This window comes from Abramis brama, assembly GCF_963993115.1.
Source record: "Abramis brama genome assembly, chromosome: 10".
Lineage (NCBI taxonomy): Eukaryota > Metazoa > Chordata > Actinopteri > Cypriniformes > Leuciscidae > Abramis > Abramis brama.
This window is the reverse complement of record NC_139972.1, coordinates 20,747,120-20,771,840: the sequence shown is the minus strand read 5'-3', so window position 1 is coordinate 20,771,840 and position 24,721 is coordinate 20,747,120. Positions and strand designations below refer to the sequence as shown.

The 24,721-nt window shown below is 36.0% G+C and overlaps 1 protein-coding gene across 1 annotated transcript in view; it reads left to right on the top strand.

Moving 5' to 3' along the window:
• The window catches only part of rpa1 (replication protein A1), a 44,843-nt gene that overhangs the window by 15,508 nt on the left and 4,614 nt on the right, over window positions 1-24,721 (top strand). Inside the window, exons 13-16 of the mRNA XM_084126956.1 lie at window positions 1,521-1,650; window positions 13,773-13,949; window positions 14,535-14,642; window positions 14,959-15,045. Of these exons, the coding sequence (XP_083983082.1) occupies window positions 1,521-1,650; window positions 13,773-13,949; window positions 14,535-14,642; window positions 14,959-15,045 (502 nt within the window). The remainder of the gene's footprint in view (window positions 1-1,520; window positions 1,651-13,772; window positions 13,950-14,534; window positions 14,643-14,958; window positions 15,046-24,721) is intronic.

The following is a 24,721-nucleotide window of genomic DNA, read 5'->3' as shown; positions in this document are numbered from 1 at the left end:
GTTTTGAGGCCGTATGTCACACAGCCTAGATAATTCATGCAAAACCATAATTTGCCTTGCGGTGTCAGTGCTTATGCTTTAAATTTGTGTTTCTATAAGCTACAAAATACATGCAAGACTGAATCGATGCAGGATTTATAGTCCTAATATTCTTAATAGCGACAGTAAATGCATCAATAGGCCTAATGTATGTTCTCGCTTTGATAATTCAAAAGTATAATTGGAAATTATTATAATGAAAGCTAAAGTAAAGTTTTATTCTAAAGAATAACCCTTTTTTTTATTTGTTTTTTTCCCCCCACATGAGATGCATGCTTATTATTATTAATTATTATTATTATTATTATTTATTTTATTTTTTTTGGCTCTCTTACTATTCTAGTCACAAGTATTTCATGTCCTCTGACATGTGACACTCCGTTCAGTGCTGAATCTCGCTGCTTTCCTCTTGTTGTCTGCTCGGCTCAGTTCACACGCTGCACTGAGTGCCAGCCTGTCACTCCACTGCTCTAAAGCACATGCCATTTCCAATTTGCTCCTCTGGTGTTCATTCTGCCTTCCTCGATGGCACTGCCCGTCATCCATACATTCGAGCTCAGTCAGCCAATTACCACACACCATCAGGTCTTGCCTATGTGAAGCGTTTGTTTTATTTTGCTGTATTGTTTATTTTTATGACTCGCAATTAGTTTTGCTTTATTCCAGCATAGTATCACTTTTCACACTGTATGAATACACTTGACAACAGGCCTGAGTTTTCTGAATATCTGCTATTCATTGAATTGTGCTGGAAATGGTGGGGACAATTTTTTCATAAGTAGACTGGTCCTTTTTGCAACGCACATCTAGCGCTATATTTAAGGGAATTATTTTGAGATTTTGGCGATATAACAAAGAAGCTGAAAGCGTAGGTTAGAGACCGCGCTTTAGAATTAAGCCCATTTTTCAGTTGGAAAAAATACATAGCCCATTCATCCAGGGCCACACGCTTGTCTATTAATGTGGATATTTTCAATTAGTCGTGCATCCCAGAACAAGCCCTGAACCCTTGTATTTACCGATCCACCCCGTCCTACCCCTCTGGTACCCAGTCCTACGGTCTCTAGATTATAATGCTATATCGATTCCTCAGACACACGGCTTCATCCTGAGAGAGCTTTGTTTTTTTTGTTTTTTTTCCTCTCTCTTCCTTCCCAGCCACTCTGGAGCGTCAGTGAAAATGGGTTTCTGATTTCACCATTTCAGCCCTGACCCCATCTCCCTGAACCATTCCTACACTTGATTTGTTTCACAAGTAGCCCCCAGCACCTCTGCATCTACAGCTGCTGTTTTTTGCTTGTATCTCACTAGCTAGTCAATGCCTCTTTCAGTCTCTGTAGATCTAGTTAAGATATCAGCTACTTATCTGCCTGAACAGATGAGGTATTGCCTTGTATGTAGAGACAAACAGATGTCTGACTGATTTATTTTTTTGATGATTGACAGCATTAAAAGCTATTTTTATTTTTATTTTTTAACAGGTATGATAAGGAAGGACATGCTTTGGATGGACAGTCGATGACTGAATTGAGAGGACCTGGTGGTGGTGGAAACACAAACTGGAAGACCCTGGCAGAAGTCAAGAATGAGCACTTAGGCCATGGAGACAAAGTATGTTGCCCAAACATTTAGTTGACCCTCAAAGAGATTTATTTTTTCGTCTGTGTAGAGAATACATTGGAATATATTTCCAAAAAATTCCTTTATTACATTTTTATTTATTTATCGACATAACTTTTAAGATTATATATTTTATTTATTTAAAATGTATATTTAATTTATTTTATATTTTTTAATTTGAAAGCGGCTCATTCTGAAATCATCAGATTTCTATTATCAGAAACCCCAAACACTTGGTTGCACACATTTATACATAACCAAAGCTTACTATAAAATGTATTAAAGGTCATTATGTAGTACATAACAAACTTGTATACGTGCTCTACTGGTCAGAAGTTTAGAATAATTACGATTTTTTAAAATAATATTATTATAATAAAAAATATTAATATTATAGAAATATTATTATAATAAAAAAAACTTTTCTTTTTTAAAATGTAATTTATTCCTATTCCAGCAGCCATTACTCCAGTCTTCAGTGTCACATGAACCTTCAGTATTCATTCTAATAAGAAAGCAGTTTTTAATCAAATAAATTAGGGCTGCAACAGCAGTTGATTAATCTAACAATTATTAGAATGATTAAGCGACTTATCGACCCTTTGCAAAGATCCGCCCTTCCTTAGTTACTGTTGCTACGTCCTACAAGCCACGGCGCTCTCAAGCCACACATGTTCTCACGCCGTGAAAAATACATTGCAGAGCAAAGAGGACACTGACAACGCGTCGACAGACAAGACAGAGCAGGTTACTTTTGGTATGAAACAGTCGCTGCTTTTACATTTTCCTCTAATTTCCTAAGAAATTCAGACAATAAATGCCATTTAATGGCTCTTTAATGTGTCCTGACAGATCACTGTAGCGCCTCAGTTCAAGCGGCACTTGAACAATCATCTCTTCCTACTTGCTATAACATGAAATAAACCTAAATGAACATCAGAAGGTACACGTATGTTGTTTCATATAAGTACAAGACATTTTATTTTTGGATAAACTATTCATTTTTTAATTCACAACATTTCCTCTCTTATAATACCTTATTTTGTCACAATATGATACAATTTGTATTGTAAAAAGCGCTATATAAATAAAGGTGACTTTACTTGACAATATTCAAAACAGTGCTGAGCTAGATAAAGCCTTCAGGGCTGGGTATACACATTTTACGATTCGATTTCGATTCACAAGCTTGTGATTTAATTCAATTCCGATTTTAATTCAATGAGTATATATCGGTTACAGTGCATGACAAATTTTCTAACTAATGCTGTAAACTATACTGGGAGCCCCAGTTGGTACATTACTATAATATTAAAGGTTCAAATTGTATAGGCTACAAACATTTAAATTACACAACGAAGTTTTAATAATAATAACATAATTAACTTTTTAATTATATTAACTATAAAACTGCACAGCAGGTTTAATTGTAGGGTTCAGTTAGAGCAGTGGTTCTCAAACTTTTTTTCGTCGTGCCCCTCTTTAACCCTCTGGGGTCTGAGCTGTTTTCTGGGCCCTGGAAGTGTTCTGACATGCTCTGACATTTGTGCTTATTTCTGTTACTTGTGACATTTTCATGGCTAAAGTCTGATTACACTGTATTCAGCACAAACTCTGCTACAATGATATATCAGCAGCATGTATGTAAAAGTTTGTAGTTTTGAGATAATGACATTTATGCGTGGTTTGTGAAAATACCAAAAAAAATTCTCATACCCATACTGATTATTTCTTCACAAGACTTTTGAAAATTGTATCACGTAGCCTAGAATATTTGCTCCAAAACTATGTCATTCAGATAAGACAATATATTGATTTAAAAATTGTACGACATGTTTTGTGTGAGAAAGCTTTATGCGGGAGCTCATTAATATGTAAGCTTTTCACACCTGAGAAAGACAAAGACCCTCCCCTAACGGCCCTATTAGGAGCTATCAGGCCCTATCATTCTGAGCAACCTTGCACAAAGAATGAGGAGATTTAAAAAAGAATGGCTGTTTGATTGTTTGGATTTATTTACAATACAACATAATCCAAAGATATAAAACAAATGACAAAAAAGCACTTATTGAAAACAATGATCCAAAGACAGAGTCCTTTGTGCCATTCCTAAAAACATTGTACATACCTTTCATTTCCAAGGTGTTTGATTTTCACTTTACCATGTTCATGTACAGAGACTCATGTGAATGTTGAAGTCAGCAGGACTCAGTGGCATCTGGGCCCTGAAAGAAAAAAAAAAAAGTGAACATACTGATATCAAGAGAAAGGCCTGCACGATTTTGGGAATAAATTTTAGATTTTTCTGGTTAAAATTGCTTTTTAAAATTCACAGAATACACACACACACACACACAAATGTTTCCAACAATATATAATATAATGAACACCAGGTTTGTTGTGCCTTGTAGGCATAGGCTATGCGGAGTGCTGCATAAAATAATAACTAACCTATAGCAGCCTGTAAATCTTCCAAAAGATTTCAGTAACAACTAAGCTAGAGAAAAATATATTGATTATCATATGTTACTTCAAATGTTTCCATTCGTTATGATGATATGAAATGAGATAATAGTAAAAACATGAAGCCGTTTGGTGCGTTTTGCTTTTCAAATGCGATCACGTTCGAAAATATGATACATTCAAACGCGATCGCGCTGCAAAATATGATACATTCCAACGCGATCGCGTTCCAAAATATGATACATTCAAACGCGATCGCGCTGCAAAATATGAAACATTATGGTTACCATATACATATCTACGTTTGAGCAGATATCCACAAACACAGTAACCGTAAACACGGGTCTAAATATTATAATATTCACCATATATCTAGCAACAGTTCAACTGCAATGTGAAATTTATGCAACAATAACAAACTAATGTAAGAATTTCTTACCTTACATCTTTCTTGTCTTCAAATCGCCTTCTTCTGAGGTAAATCCAATGTAAGCTCACAGCGCGTCTTTCAAACTCGACGAAAAGCAGAGACTTGTAAAGTTTTTTGGTGCTTTGTTTTTGAGGTAATGAGCGCGTTCGCGTTCCATGTGGAGATTTGCATGTGAATCTCTTTTGCGCGCGTGGGCGTGGTCAAATTAAAACTAATGAGCAAGCGTTTGAGAAGCTGGACATCTTGTTGGTTTTATACAAATTACTTAAACAGAGAATATTTGTTTTCAGTTTGAATCCGATCATTTAAAAGTACACACTTAAATGTTTATAAAGGTATATGGCTCATAAATGTGTGACAAGTATTCGCTGAGTTTGGTTTCAGTTTATAGACGTGCTCAAGAAAAAAAAGTTCACTGCGACGGGGAGGCAGAAAGCACACCCTGTTTATTTTCTTTATTTTACAAAAGCACAATGTTTTGATTTGATTGTAAGTGGACACATACAAAAGTAGAAATATCACATTCTTTTTTTATATTTCTTTTTTCTGTATGACCATAAATGGAGTAATTTAAGTTTATTGTGCTACAATGTGAAGAAAATCCAGCAAAACGCGCAGGCGAGTTTGCCGACCTCAGAGGGTTAAACCTTTAAAAAAATTGGCGTTTCTCTTTGTAATGTCATTATTTCATATAACAGTAAGAGAATAATAATACAGAACTTATCTTTTAATTTAAGGCGAGACACGGCAGGCAAAAACATCGTTTTTTTTTCACTGGTCAATTTTGAGATTTTGGGTTATTTGTCTTCAATAACATGTATTCTTTCAGATTTGTGCTGAAAAAAAGTCCAAAATACACATTTAGGTCTTTATTTTACTACACTTTGTCTGTTTGAGTGTGCAGATTTCGCCTAAATTCATCAAAAGTTGGCGTTCTAAATCATCCCACTGCTCCGCGATCGCTCTCTGTACCCCTTCATCTCGTATACCGTTGGAAAGCTCTCTTTCTTCTATACAATGCTGTTGGATCCAAATATGGTCATTTCCTGTCTATCAGCAACCAATCATGAAAGTAAAACAGGTGATTTAACTCAATGAGCAATCTCATTGGCTGATGCCTATTTCTGACAACGTGATTCGTCCAGAATCGTCACGTGACGCGCTCTGACATTTCCGCGGTAGTTCAAAATGTCGAAAGAGATGCGTGTAAAATTCTCTAGAGAAGTCGAAAACAGTTATCATTAGCTAGAAGACACAAGGGATTACCAACAAAGACAAAAGATGATGAAATGCCATTTGGGTCTTCACAATTTTTTTCATGAGAGCCGCACTGATAGGACAAGTCAGTAGGAGAGCCATACGTCGTCCTTTCAGTTTCGGTTCTCAATCGACCAAGTGTTTACATGTTCTCTCGATAAACCACCTCTTTCAATCCGATCGAAATTATTTGTAATATAGCTGACATTTGAGTTTGTAATGGGTTATGTTATAGCCCTACTTATTTTTAATGTTTTTAAGAAATATCTGTAGTGACTGGCTGCATGATATCGCCGTATTTTTTACAGCCATGCGAGCCACAAATTAAAGCTTGGCGGGCCGCACGAGGCTCGCGAGCCGCGCAATGAGTAACCATAGTGCGTCGATGCGTTACGAACAAGCTGTAACATTTTGAACACATCTAAATGTAAGTCAAAAAGACACATTACATTTCAAAGCACTTAAAACCCACAAGCCAAATCCTGAAAACAGTCCCCTCAGTCAGCTGATGGTGAAGCTAACCAACCAGGCTCCCTTCAGCACTGGTTCAAAGCAACTCAACAGAACAAAACTAATTATGAATCATTCAAAATATCAATATTTAGAACATTGAAGAAAGCAAACAAAGTAGACTAAATTGATATTTGACAGAGTATCTGCACACTGTCAGAGAAGAAGAGACGGATCCTGACTAAACACAGGCTCAGTGACCACCAACTGGGTCAGACAGAGATGCACTTCCTCTTCCACTGGGAAAAAGTATCTTCACTAAGTGATTTACACCTTGGACAAATAGACAAAAGAATAAAACTTCCCAAAGTTAGCACCAGAAAAGAAGCTGGAAGTTCTAGAGGGTACAGCAGCTCCACTGACAGCTAAATATGTATCTGCCTGAGGGACTGTGATATACCAGTATTTAGTTTTTCCATTCCACCTGTGTGATGGACTGTTGATGTGTTGTTTTGGATGTTATGATCAGTGATGGATGAAGCAATAATGAGTTTTGGATGTTAAAAAGTGTGATACATGGATTTTACTTGGACCTAAAGCATATTTTGTCTGTAATTCATGGCTTTCAATAGAAATAGAAAATCTTTAAAGGCCGTTTTCTCAAAATGAGTTTTTTCTTGCACTCCTAGTGACGATTTTCCACTTCTGTAGCACCGACATACACCAAACTTTACAGTCGTATTCCTAACTATATTGTGAAGATTTGTTCAGAGGGATTTGCTGATATATCATTCTTGGCCTGATTTATATGACATTTTATGCCTAAAAAGAGGGCGGAAATCAATTTTCTTAAGGCTATTGCCAGTATTTTCTGATTTACAGGGTAACAAAAGGGGATATTCATAATCCCCTCTGAAAATGTCTTTTCATTGAATATATCAGAAAAATGCAAAAATAATTTTGAACCTTGTTTTTTTCAATGGTCAGATTCGTCACTTCAAAATATATGCAAATTAGCGCATATTTAATTAGATATAGCCTCATTAGCATATTTAAAAATAAAATTACAGAAAACTTGCAATGCATTTTTCTCCCATTCATGTGAGTAATCAACTGGTAAAGTTTGATGGTGATATCTGTAAGTTAACAATTTTACCCTATTCACCTGTAGTGTCTCGCCTTAAATAAACAAACATTTAAACATTTCAGTGATGCTTTGGATGTACTATATATATTTGGATTATATATATATATATATATATATATATATATATATATATATATATATACATACATACATACATACATACATACATACATACATATATATATATATATATATATATATATATATATATATATATATATATATATATATATATATATATATATATATATATATATATATATATATATATATACATATATACATATATACATACATACAAAAAACAAAACATTTGGCACAAAACATTTTTTGTGCCAAAAACAAAAAAAGAAATAGTTGATACACAAATATGACCCTATTTTACCATATCAATGCTAGCGCGAGTCAGATGATGAAACATTGGAAGAACTGTTATTCAACCCAAACCTCCATCGCAAGGACGATTCGAGCAGGACTCAGTGTTTCTCACTGATGCACTACTCAGTTTGAGGTACATTATATGAGATGTTGCAACTGTAATTCCTCACCATTAGTATTAACAAGTGCATGTCCATCAACAAACCAATTATTTTACTTGTACTAATTTATTTACAGAGTATTTTTCCAATATATTGCGGTGAATACGTGGAAACTGTATCAATAAAGCCCCTTTCACACAGAGATTCCGGAAAATACACGGATAAAGTGACACGGGATTTGACCCGGGTTCGTTTGATTTGGTTCATTCACACTGCCGGTGATTTTCCGGAATCAGAGAGTGCGTTCACACACAACCCGTAAAAATCCCGTAAAGACACGTGACATTGATGTGACTTTAATGTCTCAGCAGTGTAAGTTTGCTTATGAGCTGCGATTTCTCTCTCGAGAAACCACGCTTGTGCATTTTTTTCTCTGATTCGATCATAAACTTGCGCATTACGTACCATTTCACAGCTGGCGAACGATCCCGGCTTCAGCGTCACCACTACGACACGGCATTATTACGGCTTTTGTTCACACAGCGCGCGTTCCGGGACGGAACACGGCAATGTTACTAGGTCCCCAACACGGCATCGATCCCGGCATCAATCCTGGGTCGTGTTTGCGTTCACACAGAAGGCGCTCTGGCAATTTGCCGGCAATTTCCCGGGTTCAAAGCGCTGTGTGAAAGGGGCTTAACAGTGCATACATTAGCTGAGCTCTAGAGTGAATGATCTGATGTAACATAAACGTTGGTAAAACAAATATGCATTAATAGACACAGTTTTAGGTAATCGTGGCCCACAACTGATTAGCAGAAGTATTTAAGTAAGACGGTCATAACGTGAGTTAGCCAGTTAGCGGGTGACCTACACAATATACAAGTCAAAACTAAATTTTTTGAACACCATCTTTCAAGAGCAAGTGGTTTGTGAATCCTGTATTGAACTCTGAGATTTGAGAAGCAGTCTTCAGTAAAACAAAGGGAACACAGCAAAAGTTTAGGATTATACTGCTGTGATATCGTGGTAAAGATGAACTTTAACCACTGATTCTTCACATGCTCGTCCTTGGACAGTGAAAAAAGAACTGGCTTTACCTTCACATTATAGAGCACAGCGTCGTCTTAAAGGGTTAGTTCACCCAAAAATGAAAATTCTGTCAGTAATTACTCGCCCTCATGTTGTTCCAACACCGTAAGACCTTCGTTCATCTTCGGAACACAAATTAAGATATTTTTGATTAAATCTGAGAGCTGGATCACTCCTCCATAGGCTTCTAAAGACGTTATAACTTGCTGGCCCATAAAATGCATTAAAGACATCGTTAATATAGTCCAAGTGACTACAGTGGCTCAATCTTAAGTTTATAAAGCGACGAGAATACTTTTTGTGCGCAAACCCCCCCCCCAAAATTTTTTTAGACTTTATTCCACTATTAATTTCCTTCTCTCTGGGCCTCGAGTTTTTTCACGTAGTGTTTTAGCGCAGCGCGTCTGTGTTGCACGTCACCACGTAGGCTCACTATTGGCCGACGCTGGTCATGTGTGTGATGCGTGTGACGTACAACACAGACGCGCTGCGCTAAAACACTACGTGAAAAAACTCGAGGCCCAGAGAGAAGGAAATGAATAGTGGAATAAAGTCGTTATTTTTGGGGTTTTTTGCACACAAAAAGTATTCTCGTCGCTGAATGATGAACGAAGGTCTTACGGGGTTGGAACAACATGAGGGTGAGTAATTACTGACAGAATTTTCATTTTTGGGTGAACTAACCCTTTAACATGATGCTATCCAGTATCCACAGGAATCAGCTGTTGGTTTGAGGTTCAAGTTTTCCCTGGTGTCTGTGCATACAATAAGTAGGCGGGCAATATTCTAATGTTTCGTCTTGACGTCACAACATTCGAAAAACAATTCATTTAATTGACTCAGAGTCGACTCTTAATTTTGAAAGACAATAACTTTATATACAGTGCACTTTCAGATTTAAAACTTTGCAGGATGTTTTCATTCACTTAGAGCTATGTTACACACTACATGAAAGGTCATTTTCAAAAATCCATAATAGGGACCCTTTAATTGTCTGTTCATCTTATTTGTTAGTAATCAGTCTGTCCTGCGTGGTGCATGTTCTGAAACAAAAGACACAGGGATGCAGTCATTTAGTTACACTGTTAGTTTTTTCTTTGCTCATTAATCACACATTGTAATGCCCTTCACATCTTCCCAAGGTGTGTGCTTAAGCATTACTCTCATTCAGTGCTGGAGATAGAGAATGGAGATTAGCAGGACTCCATTTACTGAGCCTAATAATTAAGAGATTATACTAGATAAGCTGCATAATAAGTCTGACCTTGTCTGCTGCCTATTTCAATTTTTTTGTGGCATATATGTGGGAGTATGGTTGTCACGATACCAACGTTTTGGATGAGACCAGTACCAAAGAAATTTCACAATTGTAAATGCCAATTTGAATATTGCAGCAAAATAATTTTAATTTAGAAATAATTTAACTTATTTTTCTAAATGAAATTATTAAAACTAAATTAATATTAATTTGTGTGTTTACCTAACTTGGTCTTGTTTGGTTGGAGAGAGTTTATTATTGTAATGTTAAGTTAATATCTATGACTTTTTTTTTGTAAGAGATGGCAATTTCCATATCGACTCAATTGTTTTGTTTTCAAGGATCTATTTCTTTTATACCTGAGACAAGAGTTAAACATAACAGGCTGTTTTTTATTTAGTCATGGATGATGGGAGATTCTAATCTGTGTTTGAGTGGCAATATTAAAGAGAGGATGTCCAGAAAAGGAGAAATTACTATCTTATAGAGAGAGAGTACATCAATGAAAAGGGGAGGGGGGTGTCATGCGCAGAATGAAGTCTCAAAATCAGATGAGAGTGAAAAATGGGAGGACTGTGTTCTCATCATTGTAAATCTCTGATGTATGCTTTCTGTACTGTGAAAAAGTATTTGATTTAGCACAGAGACACTGGATGTTTTTTAAAAGTCTATACTTAAATACCTGGCTGTGATGGACCACTGGCCTGTGCGTTAACCTCATAAAAGTTTCTTCTCTGAGATAAGATGCACTCATGTTTTCACCCTGATCTCATCCTTTCTGCTCTGTTGGGACACAAGGTCAGGTCGCTAAAAGCTCACAGCCAGTTCTTTGTAATTAACTACATTCCTCGAAAAAAGGTTGTCCTAGTTTTCTGTCCCATGCTGCCATAATGCAACTCCTTGTCAAAGTTATTTGAAAAGAATTTTAAAATAGATTTCCAGTCCTGGAGAAGTCATGGTTATTTCGTATTCATTTTTAAAATATTTCATATATCAGCAAGGAATTGTACTTTAAGAAATCTTTATGAAGATATTGTCCTTTTCGTTCTTATCCAGTATCAACTAAAATCAGGAAAAATCATGGAAATAAAATGTTTAAAAGGTATGGAAATCACATTGGGAATTTAAAGCTGCGTAACTTTTGTCGCTCTAGCGGTAAATAAACAGAACTGCATGCGTCTTGCGGAAAAACATTGTAGCCGGAGTTACTTCTCTCTGTTTATGTCTATGACGAGTCATGCTGGTACTGGGCTACTCCGCTGTGATACTACCCGTACCAGTCTAAAACATAAAGTCAGAATATAAACACTTATTATTAGTGTACCGTAGTGACTCAGGATAAGACAAAAAACACGGTTTGGAAAATGGATTCATGATGTACTCGCTTTTATAAATTTTGTACGTTTTGAACACAAAAAAAGTTGTGGACTGCAGCTTTAAAACGGGTTCTTACTGAAAATAGTGCATTTAAAAAAAAATATATATAGGAAGCAAGAGGTTTTCATGATGTTTGATTCAGTTAATGGTACATATGCATTTTTCCTTCTATGCTGATAGATGAAACAAATTTCTTTTTGCTCTGACTTCACAAACAGCAACTCTATCTTGTATAAAATAAGTGAAATTGTCAGCCACATTGACAGTAAACTAGAAATAATGTTCTTCTCTGCACCCTCTGTGAGGACCCATTCATCTACCAAACAAATGACAATAATTACATAGGAATTTACTGGATTAATTATTGTATTTCAGAGAGGCAGAAATGTTTGAGGTATTTTTTTTCACTAAGTGACATAACAGTAATTTACGATGATATTTCACTTATTGAATTTCAAGCCTTTTTTTCTCTATGCTTTCTGCCTTTGTCGTTCACATTTTCTGAGAGGCTTTTTATTTATTTGACGTGGCATGGAATATCAATTCTAGCCCTTTGAGAAGTTAATTGGGGTTGAATTCTCAAAGCGAAACAACTGGGTGGTCAGCTTTAAACCTGTTAGAAGAGAAATCAATTACAGTAGGAACACGTTTTTGCCATTTGTTGTTGCTTTTGTATCCCATTTCCTTAGAAAATATGGGGTTAAGACTTTGCCAGAGGCTCTGTATAGATTATGGTCTAAAGAGAGATGATAAATCCACTGCGAGCTGAATTCTCAGTCCGTGGAAAGGCAAAGTGCCCTTTTTTTGCATTTCATTAAAGAGTCAGTTTTACTGCAGAAATATGAATCAAGACCTGAGTTTCTGAGCAATGTTTCTTGAGCTCTCTGTAGGTCATTGCAGGGGGATTTTATCTTAATGCTCTCATCAGCACCGTTGTCACCAGGGTAAACATGGGTGCTGTGTGTGTAGGAAAATTGATTTAATGTGTTTCTCCAGAGCCTTGTGACAAGCGGAGTCCATGCTCAGGTCCAGACGCTGACCCCTTTTTCACCTTGTAATCCGCAGTCTCCTGTGCCTGTCCTCCATCTTTTTTTCTTAATGTGCGATGTGTATAAAATAGTAAGGTGCCCTTAGCTGATTCTTTAAGACTTTTAGTTTCACCTCCTTTCTCTTCTCACCCTCCATCTACTGTGCTAGATGAGGTACTTTCCATGAAAAGGCTACAGAATAGGGCCTAAAATGGCGATTTTATTTTCAGTGTACAAATTTTCTAACCTTTTTACCCGTTAAGCTATCAGTAGGTGGTTATGTTTAGGACCAAATGTTGGTTTGTAGTTGTTGATAAACATATTTCCCAAATATTAAAGAGAGCAAGTATTTGATTTTTTTTTTTCTTACAATGACTAAATGTTTGAAAACATTACAAATCGTCTCATGCAAAACTCTTATGCTGTTATTTTTGTTAGATAATAGTTTATTTGGCTCATCTAATAGTTGTCACAACAAAAACTTGGTGTTTTTTTGCTTCTAAGGCTTTCAGAAAAGTCATTGGGACACCAAAGTGTACCGTATTCAGTGAAAGTGCCAACTGCACAAAATAATTCCTAGTATTGCTTTCTCCAATTTCATCTCCAGCCCCAATGGCTCTGAACTTCCTGTCCTCCTATTGTCTCTTCTGCATACATTTAGCGCAGAGCCTTTGACCTCCCCTCCAGGTGCTCTACGGCTGCTCTTTTCTTTCTGCCCCCAGTCCTGTTCAGAAGCCCTTTTTATGTTTATGCATTATGCTCTGCTTTACATATCCCACTTTTAAAAGTCTATATATTAATGTAACTAGTGTTTTTATATGCCTTTCTACTTGGCCCATTTTGCAACTAGGTTGCATTTTTTTTTTTTTTTTTTTTTTTTACTTTTATATATATATCATGTTATGCAAGTCTTGCATATATCACTAAAACTTTAAAGATTTAATACATTACCAGTCAAACGTTTAGACATACCGTCTTTACTATTCGTTATGTGCAAAATAGTAATAAATTGCTAGTGTGTTTAATAGAATCAGCTTTGTTGCAGAAACAGTACTAATGTCTCCTTTTACGCTTCTATATAAAAAAAAAAAATTCCTATACTTAAATTGTGATGTCTACTGTCTTTTCCCAGGCTGATTATTTCTCTTGCATCGCCACCATAGTCTACATCCGAAAAGAGAACTGCTTGTATCAGGCCTGTCCCACTAAAGACTGCAACAAGAAGGTGGTGGACCAGCAGAATGGCATGTACCGCTGTGAGAAATGCGACAAAGAGTTTCCAGACTTCAAATATCGCCTCATGCTCTCGGTAAGGGACTTGCCCTTGGCTCTTTTGCCCCTTCTGAAAAAATACATGGAGCTCCTCCAGTCAGTATTCTCTGGTTTCCTATAAAATAAATATCTCTGCCATCCTCTTTATGCTCTCTGAAAATAGTAATTTCTGAAATGAATGGTTGCAGAGTTTGCTATTTTCCTGCTCTAAATGCATTGCTCATTTGAGCCCAATTTATTTCTGTTTTGCTGTTAATCAGCTCAGAGTGTTTTGTTAATTGCTCCTTTTTGTATTTAAAGCTGCATCTTGAATTCTGGGACAGGGCAGGAATGGGCAAATAAATAAATCCTTACTACTGGTCTGCAGCTAAAAATATTTTAAAAATAGAATTTTAATGTCATAACTCCATTTAAGCTCTATTTGGTTCCAGCATCCAGACATGTTGAAAAGTCAATTTCTGTTGTTGTTGCCCTTATCTGATGTTAAGGGTCTGTCTCACTTTTCTGAATCTCACTGCCAAATCTACTGATTTGTTGTTAAATGTTGAATGACTTTCTAAGGAATTAGGCATGAATTCATTCTTTTGTGCTTTTTATTAATTGTCCTCTCATTCTTTGTCAGGCCAATGTCGCTGATTTTGGAGACAACCAATGGGTGACTTGCTTTCAGGAAAGTGCTGAGACCCTTCTGGGCCAAAACTCAAGTTATCTTGGCCAACTCAAGGACTCTGTGAGTTTCTTCTTTCTGCCTGCTTCTCACTCTTTTTTTTTTTTTTTTTTTTCATGTTTTCCATCCGTGTGGTACATAAAAGTGTGGCCTTGAGGATTGGCCTTGAGACACTGAAGAGCACCACATTCTATATCAATTTGAAGTTCTTTTTGTGGTTTAGGATAGGTGTTCAAGCCCAAGGATTTTTAACGAGATCTTAATCCAAGAGGTTTATCCAATCTCTCATAGAGTGCTCTATATTAAGAGACAAAAATTGTTATTTTAAAATGTTTTGTTTATAAGCCTCTTGTAATATTGTCTTGCCTTGCTTTTACAGAACGAAGCTGCATTTGACGAGGTCTTTCAGCATGCAAACTTCAATACTTTTGTCTTCCGGAACCGAGTGAAGCTGGAGACCTACAATGTAAGTTTAGCTGATAAAAACATCTCAGGGGCCTTCAGCATGTGGTCTATATAGGTACAGCTGGGCGTTGGCCAATTACAGTTTGACCAGGTAGTGTAGGTAGGATTGTTATAAAAAACTTTTTTCCAAATTTGTTTAAACTTTTTATATATATCAATGCATAATTAAAATGTAAGTACTCTGATAAAAAGAGTATAAAAATCGAGTGACTCTAGACCGTTTAATCTGTATTAAACACAGCTCATTATTTCCATTCGGGACGAAACAAAGGATTGGCTTAGGCGACTGTCACTCTCTCGCAACCATGGCAACCACCCTTTTGCCACACAGGATCTGCCCATATGCGCGCGCACCCGTTTGATTTGAGGAATTCAAGAGGCACGGAACCTAGGAATAGCAAAACAATGGCAGAGAAAGAGCAATCAAAAATTCACATTACCGGCATATGCAGTTAGCGAAGGCAAACAAGGCAAAAAAGGAAGACAGTACTAGAAAAGGTAATGAACAAAAAGTCTTTGAATAAAACGCGTGTCAATATCCTCGGACCCTAGTTGCACGGCCTCTTGCACGACCTCCTCTCCTTCGCCCTCGACCCCGGACCTGTCCTCGAGCTGACGATGCGGTACTTGTCTCTGGAGTGTAACGTTAGTCCTCATCAGAGTCAACAATCCTTTCATCATGGAAACTCTTACATGCAGAACACCATATATGTTATGAATCTTACACGAAATTCATCTTCATCACAGTGTAAATGATGGTAATGGAAAAACGTTTTTAGCTTTGCCTTATAGATAACTAGCTCGTTAGCGAATCAAAAAATATATATTTTAAACTTTACCAATATCAATATGCTAGCTTGATAGTGAGTACTAAAATACATCTTATTTGTTTATCTTCATAATGATAAAGTTAGATTTTTTTTATTACATGTGATTCTGACATGTCACTACATGAACTGTGCTCCTTCCTCTCCGCTCGTCTCAGGTAAATAATGCGTCTTCAGCTCAGCGGTCGGCGTCGCGCGTTCATGTGTTTTGGGGGCGTGGCTTTGGAAGGAGCCCAGAAGGGAGGGGGTGGAGTGAATGGAAATAATGAGCTGTCTTTAAAACAGTCGTGAGAGGTCTACAGACACTCGATTTTTATACTTTCTTTTTCAGAGTACTTACATTTTAATTATGTTTTGATATATAAATAACGTTTAAACAAATTTGGAAAATAAGTTTTTTTTATAAAAATCCTACCTACAATACCTTTAACAACCCTATAAGAAAACTAGGATGATATATTCAACCGATAAATAATGGATTATTTTCTTCAGCTGATTCACTTTAGATACGCACTGTTCTGGTTTTGAATTGCTTAAAATATTATTGGAATCACTCTGAAAAGGATAATACAGTTAAGTGCAACACCTGCAGCACAAGTCTGCCATATAAGTTACATAACGTCGCTTTCGGGTGGAAACCTCCTATGTCCAAATTTTGTCAATTTCATATTTTTTCACAGATCGATGCTATTGGTCAGTCCCCACGTGGGTCTGTTATTTTTACAAATTATTAACCAATCTAAAGTGTTGAAAATAGCTTGAGAGCAAATCTCTTAACTCCATTGGACACTTCAACTGTCTGAGAAGTCTCGTAACTCCACCTCTTCTTCACCTCTGCGGCATTTTGTCTCCTCGAGATTGAAAGTCGCAACGATTAAGAAATCCTTGATGAGCAACACGTAAAGCAAGCCTTAACTATGATTTTCTCTGTGTTAAACTATGATATCAGTTATTGATGCATTTTAAATATCTACTTATTTCTAGGCGTATTATTACTAGGCTTATTATACATTGAAGTTTTAAAATGTATCTAATATAATACTTGAATTGAATTGAATTAAATGTTTTGGATACCACCATTAAATTATTGTTTTTATTATTATTTTACTGACTCGAAGTTGGCACTGTGCATGTAAAATACCCCAAGTAGCAAGGTTTTTATTTATGGGAGAAAAAAGGGCTGTCTACTGGCGCCAAGTAAACCTATCTTTGGATAACTCTGTCTGTTTTTTAGACAGTAACGAGTGAAAATAGTTAGGTTACATACATTTGAGTAGGCCTGTTTTGTTAAAAATCGATAGCTGTAATGCTTCGGTGCAGAATGAAGCCTGTGAGCCACGAAGATAAGTGTGTGCAGATTAGGCTAATTTCCGCCTATTAGACAGCCTAGTCAGCTCATAGTTTTTTGTTTTGCATCACTTATAGCTCTTAAACCTTTAAAATGGAGTTTAGGAAGATGTATGTAACCATAGTCGTTAGCTTTGGTTAATTATTGAAGCCTTCTCTGTTGTCAAAAAGCTCAACGTGACCGCCGACTTTGTTTGCGTTAGAGCCCTGCACGGGCCTCAAATCTAGGCCCGAGCCCGGCCCTGGCCCGAGACGCTCAGTCCCTAGCCCGACCCGTGTCCGACAGCTCATCAGAATTATCAGCCCGAGTCCGACCCGAGCCCGTTTTTTTTTCTTTTTTTTTTTTCTTCTTCACAGCGGCAGACTGCCATTAAAATATGTCCGTTTTGTTAGTTATGTTTCTTTTCTTTTCATTTCTTTATTAAGTTCATTTAGACAAATGTTTGGAGCATTAAAAAAAAAAAAAAAAAATTACGACCAAGCAAGCCGAGCCAACAGCGAGTAAAACATGTTTGATCAATTTAGCCTCTCAAATCAACGCTAATACTTTACTTAGCTACAATAAAATCCATAGATATAAAACACTTCAAGCATATCACACAGACAGTTAGTTTTTAATGTTTATTTATTAAACCACAGTGAGTAATTTTTTTTTGAAATACTGAGGCAGGCTCAGGCTGCTCGCAACAGCGCTCGCAAACGAAATGAGCAATAGTCAATCTAAACAAATTAAATAAAATAAATCAAAAACAAACTTGCAGGTTATCTTACCTCAAAAATGCACCACAGAACATGGCCATTCTTTTTTCCAGTAGTTTCCAACAGTTAAACGAAAATAAAGTCCAATCAAACGAAAAGTTAGAACAGTCTCTTACAGAGCATCGTGAAGAAAAAGAATAGCATCCACAGTGGAAGATTTTAACCCAGTCCTCTCTTCTATCACTCTGCGATTTCTCTTAATTTTCTCCATTATTTGCACATGAGTTGAATCGTTGGTTCCGCTGACGGGAAACCTTCTGTGTGCGCGTGCGTGCGTGCGACTGTCATGTCAATCATGTCAGTGTAATTATAAGATTATGAAAGTTATGAGGTTATTAAATGTCTTTCTATGTTTGTTTTTCTATCGTCGACGTCAACTTCTCATATATTTTTTAATTAATGTCTAAAAATATAAAAAGAAGGATAACCCCAAAAAGGCCCGAGGCCCGGCCCGCATGTGAACTATGACGTGAAAATTGGCCCGAAGCCCGGCCCTAGGAGCGTAAAAAAGTTGGGGCCCGTCGGGCTCGGGCTGAAATGCAGGGCTTTAGTTTGCGTGCAGATTAATTTCCGCCTATTAGACAACCTAGTCGGTTTATCGTTTTATTGCATCACTCATAGCTCTTAAACATTTATAATAGAGTTTAGGAAGATGTATGTAACCACAATCATTAGCTTTAATTAGCTCTCAAAGCCTTGTCTCTCATCAAAAGGCTCAACGCGACCGCAGACTTTGATGAACACTGCTGGCAGCAGCGACGTCTGTGTCCGTACCACTCTTATCAATGACAGCATAACCTCGTATCTCCCTGCTCCCAAGTCATAAATATTGTATCTCCGATTAAATATAATTTTGGGGAAATGTTGTATTAATGTTGGTACACAACAGTATATGATAGCAATATAAGGTAAAATACCATCTTTAACGATACAATGTTTAATAACTCAAAAAATATGCCGTTTTGGAGATGCGAGGATTCCACCCGACAGCAAAGATAACTTATATCTGATCCTCATATAGGATGCGTTTGGTAAGGTTAATTCATGCGGTAGTAAAGCATGACCATCTTTAGCTTCAGCGAATGCAGCTTAAACATCACAACGTAAATTATTTGGGTTTAGTTTGCATACAGTGGGTTGTTACGGGAAGAGTGCATCCACATCAAGAATTACACATTCTGACTAGCATGTATCTTAAGATTTTATGTTTGTTTTATAAATATCTGATGCGTTTTGAGTTAATTAACCCTCTAACAGCACTTTAGTACTTCAGTGCAGCTCAAACAGCAATGCTGTTATTTAAAACGGTAATATTAATTTTAGATGTTTCTTTTTCCAAATTTTTTGATGTATTATTAACTAACACTTTTTTTTCTCATATTATTTTCATCATCAATATGGTTTATTTAAAATAATGTCATTATTGTTCGTGCCTAGGCTATTCCATTTTATTTATCCATGGCAAATGCATTTTTATTCTACGTGTTTTCCTATCACTTGTTTGCATTATTTAATTTTTTTATAAGGCAATAGATTTTTTTTTAAATTTATTTTATTTTATTTTTTCAACTTTTAAGTTAAGGAATCTTACACTGGTTCAAACTAGGCAACTGTATTGTATATGTTTGATTTATTGAAGTGCTTGGGACATGGCTTTTAATGGTAAGCCTTTTGTTTTCGTTATCAGGCTCTCAAAAAATTATATCAATTTAGATTTATCAGCCAATATATCGGATATCGTCTTTCAAATATAAAGAATTTTTGGTATCGGCCAAAATGTTCATATTGGTGCATACTGTTAAAAACTGCTCCATCTCTCTTCAGCAATGGAGTCCTTGGCCTGAAACATTTTGAAGACCCATGCTGTATCTCTTTCTATTTTCATTGTTGTTATTTTTCAAGCCAAAATATTTGCTAAAATTGCAGAGTGATCAGGGTGGAAGGAATCTTTTTGAAGTTCAACAAAACGTGTATATCACCATGTTTTTCGCACCTTTGATGTGATTGAGATTTATGGAAATTGACACAGCATCTCTGCCACCCCGTCCATCACAGCACTGCTGATGAAAATTGCTTCGTGCCTTGTTCTTTCTCCGCATGACGTGCTACACGAGATTTGTGTAAGAACTCCATCGATAGATTAGCTGTGAATATTAAGGATGTTTGTGGTGTTTCTGTGAACATGAAGCCAAAACCCCCACCTACTTCATTTGCCTTTCTCAAACACACCTGGTCACAAAACCCAATGCAAAGAACATCTCAGGGCTATTTTCTTTTCCATCACCTTTTTTTCCTTCTGATAATCTGAGTTGATATTCATGTTACTTTTCAAATTTCAAATCAGCTTAATTTTAACATTCCATATTAGCTACATATAATGTATAGCCTTAAATTGGCTAGCTTATTTCTTTAATCGAGTTAGACATATAGCGGAGCTGCAGTCGGTCTTTGTGTAATGCGATTTATTATTCTGCAGGGAAATTAGTATGCGTCTGAAATGCTGTATCAGTATCCAAATTTCCAGCCATCACATTGCTGGAGATCGTAAAATTGCATGTTCAGGTAATAAAATCAGAATACAAGGCCAAAGTCAGCACTTGTGAAAGTCACCTTTAACTTGGGTGTATAAAAAATATGGATTTATAAAATGGAGTTAAATGCAATTAAAAACCTGTATTGAACTATCAAACCTGGAAAATTAGTGGAAATTATGAATCAATATCAAAACATATATATATATATATATATATATATATATATATATATATATATATATATATATATATATATATATATATATATATATATATATATATATATATATATATATATATATATATAATTGGTAACAATACAATAAGGTTCATTTGTTAACATTAGTTAACTTCATTAGTTAACTGCACACATACAACCTTTATTAATCTTTGTTAATGTTAATTTCAACATTTACTACTACTTTATTAAAATCTTGTCAACATTAGTTAATGCACTGTGAACTAACATGATCTAACAATGAACAGCTGTATTTTTTATTAACTAACGTTAACAAAGATTAACAAATACAGTAACAAATGCATTGCTCATGGTTAGTTCATGTTATGCAATACATTAACTAATGTTAACTAATGACCCTTATTGTAAAGGGTTACCAAAAAAATATATAAAAATTACTCTTGTGTGGGGTGGATGGTGATGATGATGATGATGATAATTGTTGTTGTTGTTATTATTATGGAATTAGTAAATGAAACCAGTGAACCCACATGACCCCAAAATAGTATTTAGTATTTTCCTGCCTCTGAATCCAGTCTTCATCATGTGGATTTGCATAGGAATGTCTGTCTGGTAAGGCTTCTGGGAAGATATGACTAGAGTTCATCTCTGAAAAATATTCAGTTAGTGGCTTGAGGCAGGAGTGTATATGGTTTAGAGCTGAGCAATAATATCGATACAGCTTACTATTGCAATATTTTTTTTCACTATAGTGTATCGATATTCCAACCTATAGTATCGATACTTTAATAACAAAATCCTGTTTTAAACGGATTTAAAATGACGTTAACATTTAATGAAATCTCTCTGTGTCAAACAACCTCCTCAGTTCCTGTAGATCGCTGACTCGCTGTCTACAACGCTAACAGTTGCCCGTCATATAGACCCTTTTACAGTTGGTAAACATGGTGACGTATTTGTGTGGGCGGGGCTTAGCTGGAGGCAGAAAGATCCCTCTGGCTGCTTCACTAACGCTAGTTTGCAAGTTTTGTTAGCTTGTTTTTAACAATGATTTTGTCAATTGAAAATCCGATTTTGTCTTAATGTGCAAGGTCACTCACTGTCCAGGACCGCGATTGTTATTTGCAAAAGTTCATTTTAACGGACGGAACCAGATGACCGTACACGCTCAGTCAATGGACGATCTGACAGGATTAATGTTAACGCTACCTCCGGTTGAGTGGCCTGACTTCTACACCTACCCGATAGAGAAAACGAGGGTAAAGAGAAACTGAGGGCATATATATACATTTAGATGCCTATAACTATGTGCTGAATGGTCATGTAAAGACTTGTGTGGTACGATCCGCAGTTCTGCCTAGCCAGCGCCAAGAAGACGACAATGTAAAGAGTAACACTACGGTGCAATTTTAATGATATGAATATTTTCTAGAAATAAAAATTCCAGATACAGCATACTCATTTTTCATCGATTCTTGCACCCAACAACACAACAAGATGACATTTAATAATAAAAATAATAATTTAAGCTCGGCTGTAGCCGAATCTGTGCTGGTTTGTATTGGCCGCCTCCAGTTTTCCGTTTGTTTTGCCTCCAGCTAGCGCCCGTGACGTAACTGTGACGTCCGCGCAAAAGGGGTCTATACATTCATACGGCCAAAGTCTCAGAAGTAAGCGGGAGTGAGCATGGCGATATAAGAGCGCCTCCAGCTTGCAGAAAATAATAAAACATTTGTTTAGGCTTTACAGTAATGTTAGCTCTTGAAGTACTTGATTCATTTAGGTTGTAAAAATCATTCGTTATTAATTTAGTTAATTTATCTATACAGCAGCTCTGGAGAAAACAGTGATGTCATCGATCAGCTCAGTTCTCATACAAAGGTGTCAATGCAGGCAGATCAATAATATTGTTGAATATTAAGCGCACTGACTTTCAGTTTTATGAATGTTTACTTAATGCACTTAATTTATTTACAACATACTACTTCAGTTTTACAAATAATGTGGCATCCACATTTTTAGTTAACCCCTGAGGTCGGCTATCGCGCCGGCGCGATAGGCTCGTTTTTTTCCTTATCAGTGCAAAAAAAAAAAAAAATAATAATAATAATAATAATAATAATTTTTATCTTATATGCTTGTGTTATACATCAATCGATCCTGTTAAGTGTGTATTATTTTTGTGTATACTCACAATAAAAACAGTGTTGTGCTTTTCGCCAAATAAAGAAAAATAAACATGATGCGAGTTCTGCCTCCTCTCTGTCAGTGAGGTCCATTCTGAAACGCGTCCGAAAATGAACCATAACTCAGCGAATACTCAGTCAAACAGACATACAGACACACAGGCATGAAGCTTGAATTCTCTTCTTTTAAATGAAGTAATTTTTATAAAATACAAATATTCTCTGTTTATGTAATCTTTATGAAAAGAGAGAGATGTCAGTCGTTCTCATCTCAGCTAATTATTTTTAATGTGACTCCGCCCACGGAGAGCGCGCGCTGTTCAAACGCAAATGACTGAGGCGATCCGTGCAAACTGTGAACGCCCCCATATCGGCTCGAGAAAACACATCAAGCTTATACAGATCATTGTACTTGTTTACACCGTCTCGCAGCGCTGTGAGGAATAATAATAATAATGGAAAATGTACCTCAGAAGTGCTGGTATTTCGAGGAGCAAATGCAGCTGAGCTGAGGAATACTGTAGTAAGTTTTTTTCATTCTCAAGTGAATCGCGTTTCTGTGTGAATGAATGAACGGCAGAGATGCGCTGTTTACCACAGCTCGCACACTCGCGTTTCTGTGTGTGAATGAATGATCTGCTTTTAGCAAACTGTATTGCTATATTGAGATGAGTAAAAATCGACTGAAATATGTTGAAATAAAATGTATTTGTATAAGCAACGTATTAAACTGCAAATTAACATTTATATTCCTTATAATAAAAACGAAAGACCTATGTTACAGACATATGAAAGACAACATTTCATTGACTAGTTTTGGATAGATTATATATTTTTACTGTAAAATATCTGCCACCTCAAATAAGCTTTTGTTTGCCAATTTTTGCTAATATGTTAAATATAGTATGTTTTGTCAATGTAGGCTATATTCAAAGTAATGAATCCTTAACTTTGAAATATGTATGATAAAATGTATACTTTAGTTTTTACAAAGAAAGATTACACTTGAATTGTTGTTGTAATTGTAAAAAATATATATATTTACAAGGTAGATGTAAACAAATGTTAAAAGGTAAATATAAGCCTTTTCTTTAAATAATTTTTATTGTGTTTTATTATTGACAAATTTGGGGAGAGGATACATATTCCAAAACTGAAAATGCAGTATGAGAATTAACTGCACAATTACTAGACATATTTTCCTTGGATATTATACAATTTGCAAGCACAATTTGTGGAAAAATAAAATAAAATTGAGATGCTTCCAACTGTGAACCAATGCTCTTGCATTCTTTCTTGTGGCTATAGGTGACACACCTGAATGAATGGCTCATTAAGTATGCGGGCCCCATTGTCTCCTCAGGTGTGAATCACTAAATATGCATGATGGTGTTGAATCGTTGACGCCCTTTGTGCATATTGCCTTTCCAAACAAAAAGTGTTTTACAAGATTTAAATCAATGTATTGTGTTATGTGAATGATTAGGCAGGATGATTTTCACATCATTTTGAAGAAAAAACTCTAGGCAACGACATCCATTAGTCAAAAGTCTTATTGACACATATTTAGTATGTGTTTTGTGGCCTTATTTCAGAAACTTTAGTTTTTAGTTTTTTCAATAACCATGCATAAACATTATTCTCTCAAAAATACAAACATGTACATGCACGTTGCTCACATATTATGGTAGCCCTGTTTGTGCTAAATATAGTGTAATTACACCTTTGCCATTAATATGTTTATAAGCAACTGAAAAAAGCACAAATGTCAGGGCATGTCAGAACATCTCAAGGACCCCAAAATTCCCTTAGACCCCAGAGGGTT